Source organism: Galeopterus variegatus, unplaced genomic scaffold (assembly GCF_000696425.1).
Source record: "Galeopterus variegatus unplaced genomic scaffold, G_variegatus-3.0.2 Scaffold2264, whole genome shotgun sequence".
Taxonomy (NCBI): domain Eukaryota; kingdom Metazoa; phylum Chordata; class Mammalia; order Dermoptera; family Cynocephalidae; genus Galeopterus; species Galeopterus variegatus.
The window spans coordinates 116,518-142,132 of record NW_007728375.1 but is presented as its reverse complement, the minus strand read 5'-3'; the positions used below and the strand labels follow the sequence as shown (position 1 = coordinate 142,132).

The following is a 25,615-nucleotide window of genomic DNA, read 5'->3' as shown; positions in this document are numbered from 1 at the left end:
TGTTTGCCATATTTCTACACTGTTACTTTTTGAAAATTAACATTTTTTAACTCCCATTTCATAACATCCTGGGAGGTGAAGCTGGAGCATGCACTTTTATCTCTCTTGTTACCTATGAGAGTCTGAAGCCAGAGCGTTTATGATAGACAAGATCAGAGGAGAGGTGGCACACGAGCCAAATTTCCAAGTAGTCTTTGAAGTCAGTTATTATTCATATTTGTTTCTGGATTGAGAGAATAGGATTAGGAGGACTTCTTAGTCCTCAAAATAATTGTGTAGTAGGAAGAGCATTATTATGGCTATCAAAAAATCCACAACATCACCATTTAGTCATGTCAAATGGAAATAATAAGCCCTGATGTAGCAAGGGTTAAGGAGTATAATGTATAAGAGGTACTGTTCAGTTATCAGACCATTATCAAGTGCCTACCGTGGAACACCATCCTGCAATGCAAAAAATAGCATTTACAGGAAAGAGAAAATACAGCTCCTGTCCTAAAATAGCGGTATGAACAAAAGTCATCTCTGTAGCAAGTCTTGTACTGGATGATAGAAGTTAACAGTTCCAAAATACTGATCTTAGATTACTTATGCCTTTTGGGAGGTAGGAAATACTAAGTTAAAATGAATGTCATTTCTCTCTGCAAGCATCGGTGCCCCACTGTTGGTGCCGAGGTGCTACTCAGTTGTTGGGGCACACCAGAAACAAAACAAGCTAGATCTTGTCTTCGAGACTTGTGACATCTTCATGGTACACAGATTTCCTTTAAGGGTTTCTTAAAGATTTTCATTAAGCCAAAGGATACCTTTAATGTCAGTAAGTAAGCTGTGAAAATTTAGTGTGTGGGATGAGAATCTCTAAAGTCAGAAGATCCCTGAATGGTGAACAGGCTTTTCTGCTGGTATTTTGTGTTTGAATCAGAATGCTTTCCATGTGTCATTTCTAGTTGGTTTGTCCAGCTGGATATTTAAAATTAATATAATATCATCCTTTTCTTTACCTTCTGCGAGAGAGGTGCATCTATCAGTGTAAGGCTTTTATTTTAGTCATCTAGTTCATTCAAAACAGTCCAGCCATTTTTATTCAGTCTTGAAGGAAAACTAAACAGAATTTATTCAAAATTTGAATAATTTGAACTGTACGTTTTTTTTTTCTTCAGGTGCATACATTAACTCAAGCAAACTGTAATAAAATATTGCCAAAGGTGATAGGCAGCACAGTGAATATTTTCCAGATTTTACCAGCAGTCAATTTTTCTTTACATAGCTGTAGTTTTTCATAATTTAATTTTCTAAATATAAACTCTCAAAACATAATTTGTACATATTATACAAAGAAAAGATTAATAAATGTGTTATTTTCTGTGAATTACCTGGCAAGCAATTCATTACTATATATAAGGCCTACTTTGAGGTAAGAACAGCTGAGCAACCACCTTTTAAAGTAATGGTTATTTAGTTCCACTGGTCTTTAGCTTCACTGATGAGAATTTACAACTTAGTTTAGGGGCAGTATCAATGCCAAAAATGGAATACTATGCTGTCATTTAAAGATAAGGAATGTGAACACTCTTTCTGTATTAATATCAAATGATCTACAGTATTATTAAAACAAATGAACAAGGTCCAAAACAATGCACAAAATATGTTACCATTTGGTTAAATCAAAGGGAGGGTCCTACGCACTTACGTGTTTTATATGTGTAAAATATCCCTGTAAAAATACGCAAGAAGTGGGTAACTCTAATTGTCCAATAGGAGGAAAACGGGCTGGTTGGGGAATAGGAGGGAGAAGTTTTAATCATGTTTTGAACCATGTGAATGTATAACCTATTTTAAAAGGCCTTTTGCAACGAGTTATCTAAAACAGGACCAGCGTGTAGGTTTGTTAGTGATTGGACCTCACTCTCAGTCTTGGTCATGGAGTCAACCTCATGTACTCTAAGATGTAATTCTGCACAATGAATCTCTGTGTATTTCTAGGTAGTAGGATTATTCAGCTTTAGTTGATTTGTTTTTTTGTGTATTTTAGTTTTTGGTTTATATGTCTTTAAATACAAGTTTATAGAATCATGAAATCTCTCTTACATACCAGTTACAAGTAACAGATTTGATGCTTGAGTCTCAGCCGATTGAACGCCTCCCGGAGCAACACGCTGCTCTGCCCCAGCCTAAGTGCAGCAATCACTCCAAGAAGGCCTTCTCTGATAGTTAGCCTGAATCTCTCTTCCTGGATCTTCCACCCCTTGGGAGTGACACTTCCTCCCAGGGTTGTGTGGAAGCACTCTGTCTGTTTTTTCTACATAGCAGCCCTGAATGTGCATATTATGCATATTATGCTCTCATCATAATCCTAGCTCTCCTACAATAAAGCCTCTCAAGTTGCTGGTGAGCCTGTCATCTTTGTCCTTGTTTGTGGATTTGATTTTTTTTCGACCCCAGTGCAGTATTTTATAGTTATCTTTGTTAAATTTTATTTTGGCAGATTTATCCCATGAACCAATTCATTTCTTTAAATCCTGTTTCTGTCATCTAAAAATTACTTTACTCCTCCCCACTTTTTCAAATCCAAAGACTTTTATTCAACCACATTTGCTGCAGGTATACCATATGGCAGGCACTGTTAGGTGCAGGGAGCACAGTCCCCTGAGTGCTATGCTCAGGGGAGGACTAGCTGGCCCTGGCCAGTGGCCCTGTTAGAGTCCTCCAGAAGGCTGCTCACAGCTGGAATTCACTTAGGAATTGATGCCTTTTATGGGAAGGGGTGGGGAGTGTAGTTGCTGAACCAGGTGAGTTTCTAATTTGTCAGGTGGTCCTGTGTCTCCTCTTGTTTCTCTGCCTTTCCTCTTGACCTCTACAGTACAGGCTGGGCCAGTGGTATCCATGTCTAATGTTGTTCTTCCTGCGTTTCCCACAACCAAGCACTGTCCTCTACAAATATTTGTTGAATGAAACTGGAGCAGATGGCTGCTATCTTACAGTCTCTTTACCCCCTTGGCTTGTTATGGTGATGGCCAAAGCAAAGGGAAATAGGGGGATAAAGAGTGCTCTGTTTCATATGCCCTCCTGTGGCTGGCCTCCCTGAAGTCCTCTGGCCATTCCTAGGTTAACTGGGCCACGCTCCCCACCTCACGTGGTGAGCAGTGCTGTCCTTTCAGCTGCATTTCCTGCCACTTCCATCACCACATCTCTCTGTGTCCCCAGGCAGACCTGCCTTCTGCATCTCTGTGCCTTCTCTGTCTTCTCCAGCTGCAGACATCCCCTGACAACACTGGTGGTTGCTTCAAGATGAGGCATCTCCATTTTTCCATTCATCCAACTCTTGGTTGTGTGTCTCCTCCACTAGTGTGCAAGGATGCTGGGCATCAACTCAGTGGTGCCTGTCTTTTTAATCGCCAGCCTCCAGTCCAGTGTTTGGACCACAGGAGTTGCTAAATAATTATCAAGTTCTTGAAGTATGAGATAAAGTATTAGGATGCAAGGCTGTACTGATTTAACTGTGTCATTAGATTTTTGTCCTTCAGTCTGTGTGAGTGATTTGAAGTTGCTGAATGAGCTGCATGTTAGGTAAATAAAAATAAACAGTAGCAAGACTCTGATGGGTTCAGAAAAGTGAGCCCCAACTGCAGCCGTGAGGCTGTGCTATGAAGTGCGGAGCGTGGGCTCTGCGGGCAGCTGGGCCCAGGTCTGCCCCCTGGCTTCATCACCTGCTTGCTATTGGACCTTGGGCAAGGTATTTTAATGTCGATTTCCTCGTTTGTAAAATGCACATGCTAAGGGTACCTGTCATGGGCTTTTTGGAAGCATGCAGTGATTTACTGTGTGAAGCAGTTAGTGGAGCAATCAGTACTCACTAGGAGATGTTGTTGATTGGGATGACTCTACATTTCACGCTAAGATTTCTGTTCTTGTGTCTATGCTTCTGATCTGAGGATGCTGTAGAAGATGTGGGCTGTGTAAACCATTATCAAAGCAAACAGGATCCAGCCCTCAGCTCCTCCAGAATTCTTAGTTATGCCGGGAATGAGAGACTAGAAAAGAAGTGGTGGCGCAACCCAGCATGGGCAGGGATGAGAGTCTCTGCCAGCTCAGTGGAGCCAACTGAGCAGGTGCCGTAGAGACAGAGCTGTCTTATAGGAGCACGTGGGAGCAGCCAGGACAGGGCACTGTGTTGGATGGGCCCAGAATCGCATAATTGTTGGCCAGGGCAGGACATACAGGGGATTTGGCGAGACCTATTCAGGCTTAGACCCCGTGGGAATAAGATCTGTTTGAGATACCAGCATCATGGTTTTGAATCCTCACATTGCAGTGAACTGTAGAGAGACGTTGTTCCCAGGAACGGAGGTCTGAGGGGTGGCAAATAAATGCATGAAGGGAGAGGGGAGGAAGGGAAGGCAGGGGCCGACCAGTCATCTGCTGTCAGTCTTTAGGGCTTGGAATCAGAATAGCACAAAGGAGAAGAGGCTGGCAGTGGCAGACACTTGACAACAGCCAGCTCAGATAGCAAATTGAATTTCAATCAGTTATTTAACCTGCTGAAACTCAGTTTCCTCATAATGATACCCCACGGGCTTGCTGTCAAAACTTAATGAGTCCGGGCCGAGCCCGTGGTGCACTCGGGAGAGTGGGGCGCTGGGAGCGCAGTGGCGCTCCCGCTGCGGGTTCAGATCCTATATAGGGATGACGGGTGCGCTCACTGGCTGAGCGCGGTGCAGCCGGTCTCAAAAAAAAAAAAACTTAATGAGTCCATGTGTGTAAACCCCAGGCAAGTCTAGAAACATAACGGACACACAGAAATAACGTCCACCCCTTCCTGGGGGACACAGTGGTCCCAAAGGAATGTGGAGATACTGTTGTCCACAGAAACTTACACCTCTTTCAAAGTCCTGATTTCATTATGACAAATCCCTCATCAGTGCAATCAAATGAAGTATTTTTACACAGTTGATTCAGCAATGAGGGTTGGGGATGGGGGCTGTGGGAGATGACAAAAGCCTCCACGTAAACATAAAATAGAAGAATCCCCAAGAGCCTTGATGCTAGGAGTCAAAATTTAACGTTAATGAAATGGGGAGTTATGGTAAGTTCTTTATCAGAAGAATGACGTGGAAAAACTATAACAATATGGTGATGTTGTAGAAAGAACAGTTGCCTGATAATAAGGAGTTCCACTTTTTAATGGGGACTGTGGCATTGCCTTACTGCATGACATTGAGCGGGTAACTCAATTATCTCTCAATCTTAGTTGTGATATCTAAAAATAAACCAAGTCTTTATAGTGCTTATCTTCACATTCTTTTATTCTGTCGTTCTTCTATGTCTTTGAGGACAACTTAATTATTTGGTATTGTGTTAGTGACAAAATAATTTTTACCACCTGCCCAGCACATGTATTTTATTTCTCCCCTGTGCTGCCTTTAAGGTGGAGTTGTTAAAAGAAAAACAAACAAACAAACAAACAAAAATGAATAAGAAAGAAATGCAGGGAAGGAGGAAGAGAAAGAGAGGTTCACATGAAGATTGAGCAGAGCATTACCTGACAGAGTTGTCTGCGTGAAGGAGCCCAGTGTCTTTTCAGAAGGACACAGAGGATGCATGTGTGAGGTACTGAATAAGCAAGTTGACAAAGACCTTGCTATTCTAGGGAAGCCAGCAAGACTGGCATCCCTTTTGTCTACTTCCCCCTTCTCCCTCCCTTTGAGGCCTAACCTATGATTGAACCCAGGACCCTGGAAGCTTTGTAAATGAGAAACTTACATTATTTTGTTGATAAGTAGTTAGCTATGAATCTTCAAGTGCCGTGGCAGCTGAGAATGTTTTGTTCTATAAATAGCTTGGTAGCAGATATAATTGATTTAATCAGTGCAATTGTTATTTTTACTGGCTTATAAAAAAATAATCTAAAATAAACTAAGATGCCTTGCAGGTCAGCAGCCTGCAAAAGTCCTCCTGATCCCATAAAATAAATCATGTCTTTATTCATTTCTCACTGTCTCCCCTCGGGGTACTGGTTGACAACAAAGTGGCACCCGAACAGGGACCTGAGTATGGAGAAACTTCTTGGAAGTAGGTGAGGAAACCTTCATGTTTTGGGGTGCGCACCAATTCTGTTTGGGGACGAAGGCATATAAATCAGATAGTCAGGAGTAAAACTAATGGGACAAGAGGGGAGCAAAGAGCTGGATCTCTTTCTCCCGGGGCTGCAAGGTCTCTGTTATTCAGTTAGAAAAACTTAAATAGTGGGATCCCTTTTTCTAAGTTTTGAAATTTATGTTTAAAGCCCGGGGCTACAAGGTCTCTATTGTTCAGTTAGAAAAATTTTTACATCACATTCAAGAAGTCTGCCCCTGGTTTCCTGAAGAAGGGACAGTCAATCTCAAGATTGGGGAACATGTTGGGAGATGGCTCTGAGAACATTATTGTGTTTTGGGTCCTTCTAAGGTCCTTCTTGACACCTTTTCTTTATGGAATTTTTTTTTTTCCTTTTTGTCTTTTTTTTGTGTGTCCGGCAATGGATCGCAACCCTCGGTGTTGCTCCCACACCTCGCTCAGCCAGTGAGCGGGAACCGGTCTGTATGTGGGATCCGAACCCTCGGCGGGAGCGCCGCCGCACTCCCAAGCGGCGCACTGTAGCAGTGCGCCACCGGGCCGGCCCTTCTTTATGGAATTTGATCAGAGACTGTTTACATCCTGGCCATGAGGCTTCTAAAGCCCCTGTGGTCTCAACTGTCTCTAAATCTATTTCAAGAAAGTTCCTGATATACTTTCTTCCCCCACTGATGTTATTGAAAAACTTTTGATCGGGGAATGTACTGAAGAGATAAAGGAGAAAGAGGAAATAGATAATGAGACAGAATCACTTCTTGCTGAGCCATTGCCTTCACCTCCATCTTTGACCATTGAGTCCCCTGACCTTTTGTTGGCTTTTGACCATCTGATGAAGTCCTGCTGTCAGAACTGTCAACAGTCTTCTAAGGTGTCCTCTCTGTCTTCCCATGGCCCCATGGTGCCTCAAACATACCCTATCCTATGCCGTGCCCCTCAAATGTCTCCTTTACAGAAGGCACTCCTAATGGCAAGGGAGAGAGGGAAGGATGGCTTGCAGGGATACAGGTGTTATCCTATTACTGGGTCTTTAAATGCTGAGGGAGGAGTGGTGCAAGAATATCGACTGCTCCCTTTTAAAACTCCAAAGGAGCTAAAAACTGTGGTTGCACAGTATGGAGCTACAGCTCCCTTTACTTTGAGTTTACTTGAGACAATGGCGGTTGAAGGTCTCCCCGCAGTAGATTGGAAAAATATAGCAAGAGCCTGTCTTAGTGGGGGTGAATACCTTTTGTGGAAATCAGAGTTTTCGGAATGTGCTCAGGAACAATCTGAATGCAGTCACAGAGAAGGACTTGAAGTCACTTTTGATATGTTGGCTGGTGAGGGTGACTTCTCCGTGGTGGTGCAACAATTAGGATTCTCTGCTGATGTTTACCAACAGATGAATACCATTGCCCAGCAGGCTGGGCGGAGGCTTCCCATGGCCAGCACTAAAACAGAAGAACATAGTAAGACCTTAAACAGAAGAACTTAGTAAGATCCATCAGGGTCCCGATGAGCCATACCAGGACTTCTTGTCCTGTTTGTTACAGGCTGTGGGACGCCTAGTGGTAGATGGAGAGGCTGGAATGCTGCTGACCAAGCAGCTGGCTTATGAAAACGCCAGTTTGGCTGCCAGATTGCTATTCACCCTTATCGTAAGAAGGGAACACTTTCTGACTGTATCTGTCTCTGTGCGGATGTTGGACCCTCATATGCAGGGGGTAGCTTTTGCCACTGCTTTGCAAAATGTAATGCTCTTTCAATATTTTAGAGAGCAAGGGAAAAAAAAGATCCAAAGCATAAATCCAAAATATGTTTTAAATGCGGAAAAGGAGGTCATTTTGCAAAGCAATGTCCTAATCAAGCTTCCATTCCTGATAACTTCCCTTCTACACCTGCTCCAAATATCTGCCCAAGATGTCAGAGGGGACACCACTGGGCTAATGAATGCCATTCCAAAATCACAGTAGAGGGCTGGCCTCTTCCCCAACGGGGAAACGGGAAATGGGGCCTTGCCCGGCCCTGTCAAACAATGGCGGCCATAAGTGGAGGATTAGATCTTAGCCACACAGGTTGGTTTGTGTTAACCCCTACTATGGGGCCACAAGCTATCCCTACCAGTATGTTTGGCTCTTTACCTTCAGACAGTGTAGGGATTATCTTGAGATGGAGCAGCCTCACTTTAAGAGGTCTTCAGGTGTTTCCTGGAGTCATTGACACTGATTATACTGGAGAGGTACAAGTTATGGCTGCCGCAGGGCAAGGAATCATCGCTCTCTCCTGACATGAAAATAGCTCAACTAGTATTAGTCCCTCTTTTAATTACAGGTAAAGTGCTTCAAAATACCCCATCTGATAAAGTCTATTGGATACAACAAATAAGAAAGGGACGCCCAGAATTAGTGTTATCAATTCAGGTAAGACTCTTTAAGGGGTTATTAGATACAGGAGCTGACATTTCTGTCATGACCCGAACATATTGGCCTGCTTTTTGGCCTTTGCAGCCAGCCATGATTGAGCTCCAAGGCATCGGCCAATGAAGTGCACCTTGGCAGAGTAACTCTTTCCTCACATGGACTGACAATGAAGCCATTCTGGGACTTTTCATCCCTTTATGCTTTCTTCTATATCTATTAATTTGTGGGGACATGATGTCTTACAGTAAGTGGGAGCTTTACTATTGAATCCCAATGAAATTCTGCACCATTTCTCTACCTCCTTATAATGGGGGCCCTGATATCTCCTGCCACCGCTGATCCAATTTCTTGGATCTCAGATACACCTGTATGGGTGAATCAGTGGCCCCTTACTCAGGAGAAATTGTTTGTTTGTCAAAATTTGGTTCAAGATCAACTTCAAAAGGGCCATATCGAACCCTCTAATAGTCCTTGTAATACCCCTATTTTTGTCGTTAAGAAAAAGTCTGGCTTGTGGAGACTTTTGCAAGACCTCTGAGCTATTAATGCAGTTATGAAACCCGTGGGCATTTTACAGCCTGGCCTTCCATCTCCTATAGCCATTCCAGATCCATTTAATTTTTTAATTTTATTTATTTATTATTATTATTATTATTATTTTTTTGTGTGTGTGACCGGTAAGGGGATCGCAACCCTCACCTCGGTGTTGCCCGCACTGCACTCAGCCAGTGAGCGCACCGGCCATCCCCATATAGGATCCGAACCTGTGGCCTCGGTGTTCCCAGCGCTGCTGCGCTCCCAGCGCCACACTCTCCCGAGTGAGCCACGGGTTTGGCCCTAGATTCATTTTATTTAATGGGCCCGGACCTGCGGGACTGTTTCTTTTCCATCCGCTTATCTCCTTCAGACTGTGAACAATTCGCTTTTAGTGTACCCTCTTTTAATTTTCAAGTCCCCATGAAAAGATATCAATGGAAGGTATTGCCACAAGGTATGGCTAATAGTTTTACATTATGTCAAAAATATATTTCTAATATTCTTGAGCCTTTATGACACTAATATCTTCAGGCATATATCATCCATTATATGGATGATATTCTAATTGTTCATGAAAATCAACAGCATTTATTTTCAACATTTGATTCCGTTTCTAAGGTATTAGCTACTTATGGTTTGGTTCTATCTCTGGAAAAAAATTCAAATGCAACACCCCTTTTCCTATTTGGGTCATATCATAAACAATAAGACTATCTGCCCACAAAAAATTCAAATTAGGCATGATTCTTTGAAGACACTTAATGATTTCCAAAAATTACTGGGAGACATTAACTGGCTTCACCCTTCCCTCCAACTTACAACTGTGGATCTGCAGCCTTTATTTGACATCTTAAAGGATGACTTATCACCTAATTCTCCCAGAAGTTTGACTCCTGCAGCAATCCATGTGTTGCAGAAAGTAGAACAAGCCATTCACAAAGCACAGGTTTTTCGTGTAAACCCATCTCTACCCATATTTCTTCTATTTCCCACACCTATTATTCCCACTATGTTAATATGGCAGGAACGCGGCCCATTGGAGTGGCTTTTTTCCCTTCTCATCAGACTCATACCTTAACTCTTTATTATCTATTCCTTACAGCTTTGATTATGAAGGAGCAGCTTCGGTTGCAACACTTGTTTGGAATTGACTCTCGTTATATTGTTATTCCTTTCTCATTCCAGTGGTTTCTATGGTTAATGAGCTCTGTTGCTGCTTGGCAAGAAACCGTTACAGAATTTACTGATCAAGTTCCTGTCCACTACCCTCAGAATAAACTGTTATAATTTTTTCAGCGTACTGCCATCATCTTTCCTAAGAATACTTCTTCGATTCCTTTATCTGACACTTCCCTCATGTTTACCAATGGCTCCAGCACTGGACTAGCAGCAGTAATTACTGATGACCAACTCTTTTCTAGATATGTTCAAGCCTCCTCTGCACAGTGCATTGAACTTCACACTGGTATTTATGCTTTTTTCTTATTAGAGGACAGTCCCTTTAACTTATACTCAGACAGTCAATATTTGATCTTAGTTTCGAAGGATATTGAAACAGCTCGTAAGTTTTGTTTTTTCCTTCACTTTTAAAATACAGGAACTTCCTTTTAAGGGGGAGACTCAACATACATTACAACATCACTGTTTCCTTAAAGCAGCTGGCTGTAAAGTAACCAAACGGTAGCTTGTAAAACTGTTAATGGTTATTTTAAGTAACAAGGTCCTTGGTATTCCAGGGAAGGAAACCTTGACAGAGAAATGTGAAAACTAATGATTAATTATGCAATAAGTCTCGGCTTCCCACCTAACAGTTCGGAATCTATGTCAAGTTGCTCTGAGACTTACTCTAAACCTTAACAAAAAGCAAGGACATATTTGTGTCACCAAAAGAGGATAAAACTTAATCTTTGTCAGTGACTGAAAGAACTTTTAATTGGACAAACTAAAATAAAAGAAGTTAATTCTTTTCTTAACTGCATATATTTCTCTTCTTTGCCAGGGACTCTGGGGCTTTATGAGAGATGTAGCCTTGGTGCTAACCAGACCTTCTTTTTGGGTCTGCTGCTTTTCTCTTGAAACCCTAAAACTCTATAGCCTTATCTCTGTTTGCTCTCTGGCTCAACCTTAAGCTCAGTAACTCATTTAAAAAACAAAAAACTAAACTAAAATCAACCTGTTTTGTTACCTTATTTTCTCTAAAACAAGGTGAGACCTAACAGATAAATTGACACCTTTTAATAAAAGGAAACAATTTAAATCTAACTCTCTTTTCATACTAGTGAGTTCTGTTTATGTCTACATATACGTGTGCATAAGTATGTTATGTCTATATGTGTGTTTGTATTGTCTGCGTGGTACCAAATTGGCTTATAATTAATGCATGCTCATTAAATATGTGTACTTTTCAAGTTCATGTGACTTTAATTTTCCAAAATTCTTTTTTTTTAAAAAGATGACCGGTAAGGGGATCTTAACCCTTGACTTGGTGTTGTCAGCACCACGCTCAGCCAGTGAGCGAACCGGTCATCCCTATATGGGATCCGAACCTGGGGCCTTGGTGTTGTCAGCACCGCACTCTCCCGAGTGAGCCACGGGCCGGCCCATTTTCCAAAATTCTTGATACAATAAATATGTTTTCAAAATTTAATTTAAACCTTCTGCCTAAATTTGCCTTTGGGTCAACACATTTGTGATATGTTTGATACTTTAAAAGCTATAAACAAACAAACATAAAAACAAAAAACAAAACAAATAAACCGAGTTTCTCTTCAAGCTCTACACATGCCTTGTTGTTAACTTGTGCGTAGATTAGTAATCAAAGAGGATTATAGGGCTGACCCGGTGGCGCATTCAGTAGAGTGTGGCACTTTTGCTCCCGCCGAGGGTTCAGATCCCATATAGAGACCGGTCCGCTCACTGGTTGAGCGCGGTGCGGGCGCGACACCGAGGGTTGCGATCCCGTTGCCGGTCGTGGTACGGGCACGACACTGAGGGTTGCAATCCCATTACCGGTCACGAAAAAAGACAAAAAGGAAAAGAAGAAAAAAAGAGGATTATATATGTATTATATGTGTATTTGCTAGAGGTTCTTTCAATTATAGACCCATCCTATAACAAAATGCTTTAACTGTAAAACCTTGATTTATAACTTTTGCTTTTTCTTTTAATTAAATAAATAAATAAGAGGATATGTGAAGGATGGATCTGTAATTCCTAAAGTTAATAGATCTGTTAATTACACTGCTCATTCTTTTGCTTTATCAGTTTGTTTTACCACTAAGCCTAGGTTTGGTTGTTTTCATACCCATATCTAAGGAAAATTGGCACATGGGATAGAAGAACCTTCAGAAGGACTCCAACCTCATCCAGGTGTTCATATGCAGACTGTAATGATGTATGAATTGGATGGGATAAAAAATAAAAACTGGTGCTCATGGAGACCCCCCCCCCCCCGGGCTGTCTTCCTGTGCAGATCAACATGGACAGCCTTTTGTCAAACACCCCCACTGGCCAGAATGTTATTATTCCAGTCCTGTGTTGTACCACCTTGTTGGGTTTTCTTCAGATAATGAGAAGGCATTATGGGACTGGTCTCATCGTAACCTAGAATCCTGGCTGCCATCTGACTGGGCAGTACCCGTGGGTTGGGTGACTAGTATATGGTATACAATTCAGGGTATAGCCCATCCAGATTTGTGAACATTGTTTGCTTCATTGAGTGTTGTTACTGTATTTATCATAGACCAAGTTCAAAGTCTTGTGATTTCCTATGGTTTATGCTCCTGTGTAGCTCCTCCCAATGTGCTACTTGTGGGAAATTTTGAAATAACACCCCATGGTAGTGGTTGTAATATCTCCTATAACCAATGAAACTCAGTTGCATCCCTTGTACATTGTACGGTAGAGATTGTATTTGTTAATAGCGTTTGTAATTGCTTCTGTATTTGCCTTTTTGTGCTTTTCAGTCTGCCTCCATTCTAGCAACCAACAATTGTGGCAACTCTTATGGCTTCAGATGAGAGGTCCTGGCGTTGTCATCATCCAAAATACAGAAGGGGGAAATGTGGGGTACTAAATAAGCAAGTTGACAAAGACCTTGCTATTCTAGGGAAGCCAGCAAGACTGGCATCCCTTTTGTCTACTTCCCCCTTCTCTCTCCCTTTGAGGCCTAACCTATGATCGAACCCAGGACCCTGGAAGCTTTGTAAATGAGAAACATATGTTATTTTGTTGATAAGTAGTTAGCTATGAATCTTCAAGTGCTGTGGCAGCTGAGAATGTTTTGTTCTATAAATAGCTTGGTAGAAGATAGAAGTGATTCAATCAGTACAATTGTTATTTTCACTGGCTTATAAAAAGCAACCTAAAATAAACTAAGATGCCTTGCAGGTCAGCAGCCTACAAAAATCCCTCTGATCCCATAAAATAAATCGTGTCTTTCTTCATTTCCCACTGTCTCCCCTCGGGGTACCGGTAGACAACATGTATGCGCGCGCGCACACACACACATAGGCACAAAGTCTATTCTGATAGAATGCAAGTTGGAAAATGTGCTAGTGGAGTAAGGAGTAATGAATCACAGCAACTGCCGTGAGTAGTCAAGGCAGACAATTTGAAGGAGAGTTAGCAGGGTTTTCAGAAGGACATGCTAGATCTCTGCATGAGGGTAACATGGAATCATTCCATTCGTTTTGGTTGTGAGATAAAAGCCACCATTTAAACCATTTTAAAGGGGTACAATGCAGTGGTGTTTAGTTTATTCACAATGTTTTGGGACCATCACCACTATCTAATTCCAGAACAGTTTTATCACCCCAGGAAGAGACTGTCTTAGTCCGTTTTCTGTTGCTTATGGTGGAATACCTGAGACTGGGTAACTTATAAAAGAATGAAATCTACTTCTTACAGTTCTGGAGGCTGGGATGTCCAGGGTTGAGGGGGCATATCTGGTGAGGTCCTTCTTGCTAGTGAGGACTTTCTGCAGAGTCCCAAAGTGACACGGACATCACATGGTGAGGGGGCCGAGTGTGCTAGTTCACGTCTCTATTCCTCCTGTTATAAAACTGTCAGTCCCACTCCTGTGATAGCCCATTGATCCATGAGTGCGATAATCCATTCATGAGGGCAGAGCCCTCTAAAAGGTTCCCCCTTCCAAATACCATAGTTAGATTTCCCGCCCTCTTAGTACTGTTACAATGGGGATCAAACTTCAACGTGAGTTTTGGAAGGGACAAACATTCAAACCGTAGCAGAGACCTGTACCCATTAGCACTCACTCCCCCTTCCCCTGGCAATCACTAATGTTCTTTCTGTCTCTCTGGATTTACCGATTTTGGGTATTTTATATCAGTAGAATCAGACAGTGTGTGGCCTTTGTATCTGGATCATTTGTTTTTTAAATATTTCCTTACATTAATTATCTTGACAGTGATAGAAAATACCAGATGAATCTGGGCATGTCATATAATCACCCTGCCTTTGCCCCCCTGAGCTTTTGCTCATCTGTAAATTATAGATTTGGGGCTATGTGATCTCTAAGACCTATTGTAATGTTCTATTCTCTCATCTCTATTCATGCCCTTGTCTTTCTTGATCGTGTCTGTCTCTCCTGTGACAACTGAGCCTTTTTTTTGTCTGCGTGTGCACACACCTTTCTGCCCTGGTCTTTTGTGCCCTCTGGCACAGAGTTGTGAATGATAGGGCCTCCATACAGGTTTATTAGATAGGGGAGAGGTGTGATCACCTCTGGGCTGAATGCCCAGACCATGGTCAGATTTTTAGCTCTAAAAGCTCAGGTATGGACATCATTGTATGATTAGATTGGAAAGGCGTTTGATGTGATCAAAGTGGTGTCTTTGCAGGAAGCAGAGTTACGTGCCCAGATGGCAAGTGTGAGGTGGTTAGGCCCTGCCGGGAGTGCATAATAAGGAGGAGTGGAAAGCCATGGAAGGGCTTGAGTGTAGGGAATCATTGAGACTTGGCAGTGGTTTGGGTTTGAAGAGGAAGGGAGAGGAAGGGTCTAAACATGACTTTCAAGTTTTCGACCTCAATAACTTGGGAAATGACTCTGAGAAAACAGGGGCTGGGGAAAGCATGTAAGAAGGAAGAAAGATTAGACTTGAAGTCAGAGACCTGCCGCTTGGAATAGCACCACAACCCTGAGAAGTCCACCGGGGTACTCAGCCTCAAGACACGAGAGGCAGCGGATCTCAGAAGGGCTGGTGAAAATGGTGAGCGTGTGCTGGAGGGAGGCAAAAGGAGGCAGTATCACCAGGGCATCCTGTCCCCACCTCCATCTCCACCTTCTGCACAAGACCAGGGTGCTGCAAGGCTGAGCAGGTGGAGGGAGAAGAGCACAGATGGAGAGCTGTAGCGCCAGTGTCCAGCCCACAGAGCTGTAGCTGCTTGTGGCGGCTTAGCCCGGCCGCCTATCAGTGTGCAGGTCTCTTGGCAGGACAGAGTGCTTCTCACAAAGACAAATTTTGTTACTTATAATACCTCTGTGGATTGATTGAGTTGTGTCCCCCAAAGTTCATATATTAGAAGCTTAATTCCCACTGAAATTGTTGAGGGTGGGAAATCCTATTATGGTAATTAAAGGTGGGGCCTTGAATAGGTGATTACATTATAGGACATGCCATAGAGAATGGATTAATAATGGTGGTCAGGGGCGTGGTTCCGAGGGCTTTAAAAGGAGGGCACATGAGAGCTTAGTCTGTCTCTGCTTCACCATTTTCTGCCATGTGAGACCCTGGGTCACTATCACCACCAAGAAGACCCTCAGCATAAATGTTCCCTGGACTTTGGACTTTCCAGCCTCTGAAACTGTAAGCAATAAATTTTGTTTCCTTACAAATTCCCCAGTTCCAGATACTTTGTTATAAGCAACAGAAATGGACTAATATTACTGATTTTGCTTACAGGAACTCACTCCCTCTGTCATGGGAAGTAATTTAGAAAGGCCCTGCCAGCCAGACGCTGGTGCCACAGCTCTACATCTGTGCTCTTCTACCCACCTACCCGGCCTCACAGACCCCTGGGTGTGCATAAAAGGTGGAGATGGAGGTGGTGACAGGCCACCATGGTGGGATGTCGCACAAGAGGGAGTGTACGGTCTGAGTCCTGGGATGGTGGGTGAGCATCAGCCCTGCTTAGCCAAGGCAAAAACCCTTTCTCCAGCAGAATAATAGCTCACTGAATAATGCTTTCAACCTATTCAAGAACACGAAAAGATGCCAGGGCAGATACCTAAATTTTCAGTTGTCATTGCAGGTAACCTCATACATTTAAAAGCTAGGTTAGGTCAAAACCCATGATATTATGAAATAATCCAGGGACTCTATAATTGGCCATGTTCATTTAGCCACATCTAGCACAGGATAGAGCAGAGAAACAGTTGTGGCTGCTGGGACACCCACACTCTTTTTGCCACCAAGCAGTGTGGCCTTCGCAGGCTAGGAAGCCTCTGAGCCCCCAGAGGTCCATCTGTGACAGAAGATGAGAGAAAATCTCCATGATCCCTTCCAACACTTAACATTCTGGAGCTTTTTAGCCATGTAAAGAGTTAAAATAGTGATCACCTCTTTATCATAAAATTGCTTCCTCTTGGATAATGAAGTCACTTAAGAAATTATTTAAGAATTTAGAATATTTGATAAAGCATTAATTTATCTCAGACTTAATGGTACATTTTCATAATAAAAACCAAAGTACTCTAATTGTGTGTGTATGTTTAAGAAATTGCTAAAGGCACTCTACCTCTGCTTTTGAAATTTTCTCTGCCTCCTATTTGTTGTAGAACTAAGTCCAAGACCATCCAGAAAAATTGGCTTGTGCACTGGTAGATCATGCTATCCCCACCCCCATGGGTGCTCAGCCAGTCCCCTGCACACACTGTTCAGTAAACAACTTCAGAGAACCCGGCCTGGCCGGCTCATTCACTGAGAGCAATTGGAAAGGGCCGTCTTTGTGCAGCCTTGACGCGCTGGCGGAGTGTGATGGAGAAGTTTGCGTTTGTGTTTTCATGAGTTCTTTTTATAGCATTGAACCAGCTGTAGCTGGTTAGCATGAGCCCTTCAGCCTGTTAGTGTGCAGGTCTCTTACGCAGAAGAACGGGCTTCTGATGAAAACAGATTTTGTTACTCATGATACCACCGACTGTGTTTACATGGACTCACTCATTCTGTCACGGGATGTGATTTAGAAAGGCTTTGTTAAAATACAGGAACTCCCTGGGTGTTATTGAGATCCATCCTTTAAAACAAACAAGAGACTCAAAAATACAGATAGTTTTCCCTAGTCATCCTTCCACAGAACATGCTTCCTTGGATAATGCTTTTAAAGAAAGCTAGATTTTGGCTACCCGGGATGTTTTCTCCTCGTTGTTTTAAAAATTAGGAGGAGAAAGTTGTTTTTCCCTCAGCCACAGCAAGAAATCATTGCTTTTAGGGGGTAGAGAATAATCTATTCAACCATTTTTGGTTAAGTTAAACAGAACTGTTCATATTGCTGTATCTTTTCATGGGTAGAACTCTTACTGAAGGCAAAAATTAACTTTTTAGGAACCGTTAATTTAGGATACATTAATATGTATCACGAATATACATATATTCATTTCTATCTAGCAAAATGGAAATGGGAAATGAAAAACATTTTGAATGGAGAATGTTTATTGGTTTCTTGTGTGGCTTGTTTGGAGATTAAAGGATAAACATTCAGCCACTATTCTGAAGTAGCCAAGAATCTGTAGGGCTCAGCTACTTCCTGGATCAGTCTTATCAGAAATTAGAGAATGTATCCTCCTTTTAACTTAATTTATTTGCAAAAATGAGTTTTTGAAAAGTGCCAAGTGATTAAGCTGTGAGAATACAAGGGCTGTGCTTCTTCCTTTAAGTTTCCCAGCCGCTGTGTGGAGAGCTGTGGGTGTCTCTCACAGCACCCCAGTTTAGTTAGGTCACCTGAGGAAGAATTTTATTTGATTCTTCCTAATGCTGTCTTTTTCCCCAGAATAGGGTGTAATAGTATTAGGCATTTAGTAATAGCACATGTTAGAATGAATGTAGGGACTCGACTGTTTTTCCCCTCACAGGGTTGTTTGGAAGATTAAGTGAGGTGACAAAGATGAGATGCCTGGCAAACAGTAGGTCTTGATTTTTATTTTTATCTTTTTCATTTATATACACTGGGAATTGGCAAACACATTATTTTAGGCTTGGCAGGAGATACCACGGTCTCTGTCTGCATTAGTCCATTTTTGTGTTGCTGTAGCAGAATACCTGGGTAATTTATAAAGAAAAGAGGTTTATTTGGCTTACAATTCTAGGACAGTTGAACCTGATACAGGCCTCAGGCTACTTCCACTCATGGCAGAAAGCAAGGAGCTCACATGATGAGAGTGGAAGTGAAGACTCGGGGGGGAGGGAGGTCCCAGCCTCCTGTTAACAGACAGCTCTGAGGGAAGTAATAGAGGAACGGCAGTAATCTATTCATGAGGAATCCACCCTCCTGATCCCAGCACCTCCCAGCACGCCACACTGAGGATCAGATTTCAACATGAGCTTTTGGGGGACTGCATATTCAAACCGTGTCACTGTCGCAAAAAACTTAGCTGTTGTAGTGTGAAAGCAGCCATGGACAATAATGCATAAACAGATGGGTGTAGCTATATGCCAGCAGAACTCTATTTACAAATACAGGTGGCAGGCAAAATTTGGCCCACAGGCTGTAATTTGCCAACCTTTGATCTATACAAATAGGTAAATTTCTTTGTCTAGTATTTCCCTTTTACTTTTTTCAAATGATAACAGAATTTTCAGCCACTTACAGTTCTAACTTCCTACACTGCACATCAAAATAACATTTGAGGGTATAAGTATGTACTTATTTGTTTTAGAACTATATGCAGAAAAGAATGTAAAATTACAGTGCTGAATGTATTAATATTCTCAGATAAAATAGCTCCTATCACATAAGGTAAAATGATGTGACATTTTGAAATATAGGTTTTCTCCGTATACTTCGTCTCTCAAATATGTTGAATTACAAAATGATGTAGGTAACATCCCAAATTTTTGAACCAATATAAAGTAAAAATTGAAACCCTTACACCAGAATTTATGATTCACAAGTGAGAGAAGGAACACTGGGGAAAAGAAGAGCTCCAGAAGAAGAAAATGTAAATAACATAAAAATGTAGGTGAAACAGTGTTGAATGTGAATTCTGAGGAAAGCAGTAGAGGGCAGCGGGAGAGACACCAGGACTTGTAATGGAAGGCTCTAAATTCAGGTGCCAGCTCTGGTCTGGACATGGGCATGTGACCTTGGGCCACTTATTCATTGCTCTGAGCTTTAGTTTCCTCAGTGTTAAGCAGAGAGAATGATATACTTTACACATTGTTTTATAGTGTTAAGGAGATGTATAAAGTGCTTTTGCCAGCTTTAGATTGCTTAAATATCATTGTTGACTGTCCACAGGACAGACGCACTTACCTTGGTCCTCGGTGATCTGAAGCTTCCTTCTGAGGAGTGCAGCTGACCTTTGCAGGGCAGTGGGAATTAGGACCTGTAGCTTCTCTAAGTTACCCACATGTTCATCTTGGCTCTCACATCCAGCCTTTACGGGTGTGTGTAAGCTAAATGTTCTGTAGAAGACGAGATTATTAACTTCTTGCTAGGCAAATGTTGCGAAACCTGTAGCCTCCTGCACTCTTGGGGTGCACCTGTGTGGCCGGTCTGGCTTGCCTGCTTCTTCTTCTCAATGGATGTAGATCAAATCCATTTGTTATGACCTGTTGACTCAAAACAGTGAAAGAGCTACAACCACTGGAGGAAGTCACAGTGCCATCGTCATGATGAATTTGAGGCCTTCTTAAAGGGAGAATTGCAGAACAGGCCTAAGCACCAAGAGGTGGGTGAAGGATGACGGGTCAGAGTGAGGGTGTGAGGGTGAGGACCAGGTGGGGTGTGCCACATTCTGACCGTGCAGAGGCCGGTGGGAGAGGTGGGGCGTGAGCTTGCTCTTCTTCCACGCCTACTCTGCCCAGCCTAGCTTCAGGCTTCTGACTGTGACACAGGTGACTGCCCTGAGGCCTTGTGACGTGGAGAGAAGAAAGGTTGCAGCCTTTGGTTAAAGGCTTTGAATTCTCTATGCCCTCAGTTACAGCAATAAATTTTAAGGAAAACCTCTATTAAGGTCAATTTACAAACTTTTTTTTTTTTTTGTCCTTTTTGAGACCTGCCGCACCGCACTCAGCCAGTGAGCGCTGTGAGCGCACCGGTCATCCCTATATAGGATCCGAACTCGCAGCGGTAGCGCTGCTGCGCTCCCAGCGCCGCACTCTCCCGAGTGCGCCACGGGCTTGGCCCTACAAACATTTTTTTTTTCCTTTTTGTCTTTTTTCGTGTCCGGCAACGGATCGCAACCCTCAGCGTCGCGCCCGCACCGGACCGGGACCGGCAATGGGATCGCAACCCTCGGTGTTGCGCCCGCACCTCGCTCAGCCAGTGAGTGGGAACTGGTCTGTATGTGGGATCCGAACCCTCAGCGGGAGCGCCACCACACTCCCAAGCGGTGCACCGTAGCAGTGCGCCACTGGGCTGGCCCCCAAACATTTTTTGAAAATAAGAATTTAGGCTTTTGTTCATAATCACATGTCTTACCTCCTGATGATTTCCTATTTCATGTATTGATTAGTGAATTATGGAAAACACACAAGTAATGCTTATTTTAAACTAAGAAATAACACAGAAAAGTACTGAATTCATGAATCATCACAATAAACTCATGTATCAGGGAAAATGGTGAAAAAAGAAATCTGTATCTCAGAAACAGACTTAGATTTTATTTAGATTTTATTTGTTCAGGACACACACACAAAAATGAAAATTGGATGAGGAAGTCTTATTTGACTTTGTGGAGGTAACAATTCACCAAAAATTTAGAGACTCAAATACAGTTTTTATTTATAATTGTAGTTTATTTTCTGGAAGGTGAGTGAAATGTGGCTCCTTCATTTGCAATGAAGCTTTCTTTGACAAACTAAATCTTTCTAATGAGTGTAGAGTCCAGAGTTCAACTGTTACTTTGGTATAATCTGAGAAACTGAAGGGCCAACTGTTTTATTGCTTTAGATTAGTTAGGTGATGATAACCATGAGCATTTATAATATTATTTTTAAATTGGCCCTGTGAGGTTTCAAGACACAGAACTGAATGTACTGCCAGATATTTTTGCAGGAGTCACAGATGTACAAGAGAATTCTGCACACACATCCCCCTCCCCAGCACCCAAATGGAACATATTTTGAGTTAAACCCTTTGGAATGGATTATTTTTAGAGAAATGGGGAGGGGGAGGGGAACCTACGAAGCACATTTATCACAACCTTTTTCATTATGTACCATAAAAATATTTATATTTTCATATAATTGACATGTCCTGTACTGTGATTCACCCTACTTAGTGAAATACCAAGATGAATTACCATTCCATATTTTTCAAACAAACTACAAGTTTTGCCTGCTCTGAAATTTGAGAGTTAACACATGGTACCCAGGCATGGACTAGGCTTGGCAAAACTCACAGTACAAGCAGCATTGCTCAACATTGCACTTTCACTGTGCGCACAGCTCATCTTGTGCATAAGATAATGTGACCATTGAAGTGACAGCCTGGTCCATTAGTATTTTTAGTATAATTTCAGATGATAAAAGCAATGCAATATAGGTTTCAAAATTTGTAAAAATAGGAAAATTATTCTATCTACTTTTATAAGTATTTTGTATATTCTAAGTTTTTAAATAATATTTTTAATTTATTTAAACCATGAAACATTTTGTTCTTAGCACAAAGAGTGTCAGCAGACTATAATTGTCTTTATTCTCACTGTGCAACATTTCAATTTGAGTACGTTCTCTGGAGAAAAGAAGGGAGCTTGGTTGAGAAACTACCATATCCCAAGTGCTTGTTTTGGGTGGTTTTTGTCTTGTGCCTGTTAGGGCACTCTGCACAACAGTTCTGGAAAGGCCAGCTTCTTCAAGGGGTGGGTGTGAGTCCCCATTGCTAGAGGAATCAGCTGAAGGATCCAGAAGCTGGAGACTACCAGGCTGAGCTGGAACTTGAAACCAGATCTTTCTGACTCTGGGCTTTAAAGCCAACAAGGAATACAAGGCAGTTTGCCTTTATAAATGTATCAGCCAAGTTATTTCACATTCTGTGCTCAGTAGAAGAGTGACCATTCGCATAAAAAGTTACTCTCAGTCATTCACTCTAGTGGAAACCAGCACTAGTGCAGATAAGAGACAATACAGGTAATATTTTCATTTGAGGCATGAGCAATTGTCTGTAAGCTTCACTTGTAAAGAAACCAGCTGTCGAAATGAGTGTCTGTAATCAGGAGTTAGGCAAATTAACATTATTAGCATATGATTTCTTAATGTGTAAAATGATTTTTAAACAAAAAGTCACCTGAAACTCTGAGGTGAGGGAGTAAACGAAGCATTTCATTGTCATCATGTGCTTTATTTGGCTGTGTGGGTAGCAAGGAAAGACTGCAGAGCTTGTTCTGAAGAAGGAGATGATAATGTAACCAACGGGGTATGAAAGCGAAGACACGGTTCTCATCTGTTGGTGGTGAGGCCTTCATGCCATGCCACCCGGTGGGTGCAAGAGGATGCAGAAAGCTTTTGTTTTCCTTGCTAACACTAGACATGAAAATGATTAACACTCACTTGGGCATAATGATGTGAAAAAGTAGATATCAGACATGAAGGAAGGCAAGAAAAAAAAGAAAGGGAAGAGAATCACTTCTAGTCAGATATAACTGTGTAGAACTACTCTTCATATATGTAAGAGTTAAGTGTTACCTCTAAAATCAAACCCAGAAGAGAGAGAGTGGCCTTGGAACTGAGTCTCTGTGTGTCCAGTGTGCCTCAGAGGTGTGGATGCTTACCCTTGCCCTTCCTGAGCAGTGATGGAAATAGTCCAGGTGGTACCATGGAGGGACGTGATCTGGGAAGGTTCCATTACGGTCCTCTCTGAGCAAACATGTCCTGATTGAAAGCCACGGTCTCCATTAGTATGATAGATGTTTAAACTTGCTCTAGTATCAAGTCAGAGTTGTGATGAAAAGGTGTTAATTAGACAGGTGCTCACTTTGAATCTCACAGTTTCTGTGTTTTGTTGGTAGCTGTGTTTATGGTGGAAACAATAGTAATTTTAGTTATTGTCCAACCCAGAGCCCACAGGGATATTTTGATAGTGAATGCTATAATTTTGTTCAGTAACATTTTTAACCTTGTGTTTTTTTCTTTTGTCACTTTTAATTGAATTTTTTATTCAGGTAGTTGTAGTCACATGTAGTTGTAAGAAATGAAAGACAGATCCCATGTATCCTTTACTCATTAATAAACTTATTTGTTTCCCCTAATGGTCTCACTTTGCAAAACAATAGTATAGTTTCACAACCAGGAATTAGGCTGATGCAATCTCATTCAGATTTCCACAGTTTTACTTGTACTCGTGTGTGTGTGTTTGTGCGCGCGTGTGTGTATTTAGTTTTATGCAATTTTATCACACATACAGGTTCACCACCACAGTCCAAATACTGTACAGTCTCAACACCCACTTCCCTCCTACCACACCTCCTTCCCAATACCTCTCCCACACCAAGCCTACTAATCTATTCTCCTTTTCTCTAATTTCTCATTTCAAGAGTGTTGGGTAAGTGTATAAATGTGCAGTGTGTAATCTTTTGCCATTGGCTTTTTGCACGTAGTGTAATTCCCTGGAGATTCATTTGAGCTGTTGCATGTCTCAGTAGTTGGTTCCTTTTCACAGTATTGCACTGTGTGGATGTGCAACACTTACCTGCTGAAAGACATTTGAGCTGATTCCAGTTTTTGGCTACTATGAGTAGAGCTGCTGTGAACATTTGTGTACAGATTTTTGTGCGAACATAAGTTTTTCTTTCTCTGGGTAAATACCCAAAAGTATAATTGCTGGGTCATGCAACTACCATGACTAAACTAAAATGTTTAGTGTTGTAAGAAACTGCCCAGGTGTTTTTCAGAGTGGCTGTACAATTTTACAGTCCACCAGCAATGTATGAATGACCCAGTCTCCCCACATCTTTAACAGCATTTGGTGTTTTAAATATTTTTTATTTAGCCATTCTGATTGGTGTGTATGTATCGATTTTTAAAGTAAAAGTTTTGGATTTTTAGTATTCTTTACGTTTACCACTTTGGAGCATATCTTACTAGCTACTTTTAAAAAAGTCATCTAAAGCCATTCTGATTGGTGTGTATGTATCGATTTTTAAAGTAAAAGTTTTGGATTTTTAGTATTTTTTACGTTTACCACTTTGGAGCATATCTTACTAGCTACTTTTAAAAAAGTCATCTAGGTTAATCTTTCTGTAGATATAAACTTCATCAATATAAGAAATTTATTTCATTCAGGTTTGCATCCCTAGCTTAGAAAGTAGGGTCTGGGACAGAGCAGACAGTAGGCATGGTGGGAGACAGGGAGGGACAGAGGGAAAGAGTGCTTTTTACTAATTGCATTCCCCATCACCATCAATCAATGTATATTAGGCATATTCAAAGTACATGGCAATATTATGGCTTGAAAAAAGCATAGTGAGCTTAGTAAGTCAAAAATAACCTCATGTCCTCTCTAGATTCTCAGCTAGATCCTAGATAATGCTTTAAAAGCAGAGAAAAAAGAACTTTTTCAAGTACAAATGTGAGAGAGAAGACTCTTTATGTTTTGACTGACTGTGTTCCTCCAGTGAAAACCTCCACTCTTAGATATCCTGAAATTAGCAAGGATGTTCATTAAAGCCATTATGTCTCTTTGAACGTCGTGCCTCAGCCCAAGAGCCAGAGGACAGCCTGACCGCCTGGCCTGGGCCAGCTGCAGTGGGAGCCTCTGCCCACTGTGGCCAAGGCGGGAAGCAAGCTGTCACTGCAAGTTGTGGTCTGCTTGCCTGGGCTGCACAGCCTTTGCTGACTTAGTTTCCACAGAAGTGAAATAATGAAGAATTAAACAGCTGGAGGAAATTCTCACCATCTGTGAAGTTGGTAGTGAATCTCTTATATGAGATTTGTATTCTGGCTGTGAAAATTAATCATCTGGCCCTAGTAAAGCATGTGTACAATCAGTTAACACTTTTCTTGAGAGTGGGGTCCTAGAGTTTGCCCTGTTATCAGTTAAAAGAACCGTGAAAGACTAAAAGCATCAACAAGCAGATTGCCCTAGGAAGAAGATATTTGGACAAAGGCACCTCTGACCTCTAGGAGGGAGGAGGAAGCCTTCACGCCCACCTGCTTCCCAGTGGGCGAAAATTGGGCAGACACTCATGTGGGCTTTCCATCTTTAAAATGGAGACGTAATAACTTCGTATAGCATACATTATACGAAGTTATACGATCCAGATGCCACATTAGACTTAGTCGTCACATCTCTTTAGCCTGCTCTTGGCAGTGACAGGGTTTTTTTTTTTTTTTTTTTTTTATGACCTTAACTGTCTTGAGGAGTACTGGTTAGGTATTTTGTAGAATCCATTT

At 41.9% G+C, this 25,615-nt stretch overlaps 1 protein-coding gene across 1 annotated transcript in view; it reads left to right on the top strand.

The window, feature by feature from the left end:
• LOC103597282 overlaps positions 1-25,615 on the top strand; it is a 128,703-nt gene that overhangs the window by 5,363 nt on the left and 97,725 nt on the right. The window contains exons 2-5 of the mRNA XM_008581098.1: positions 6,752-7,534; positions 7,644-7,748; positions 10,344-10,512; positions 13,013-13,115. Coding sequence (XP_008579320.1) covers positions 6,752-7,534; positions 7,644-7,748; positions 10,344-10,512; positions 13,013-13,115 — 1,160 coding nt within the window. The remainder of the gene's footprint in view (positions 1-6,751; positions 7,535-7,643; positions 7,749-10,343; positions 10,513-13,012; positions 13,116-25,615) is intronic.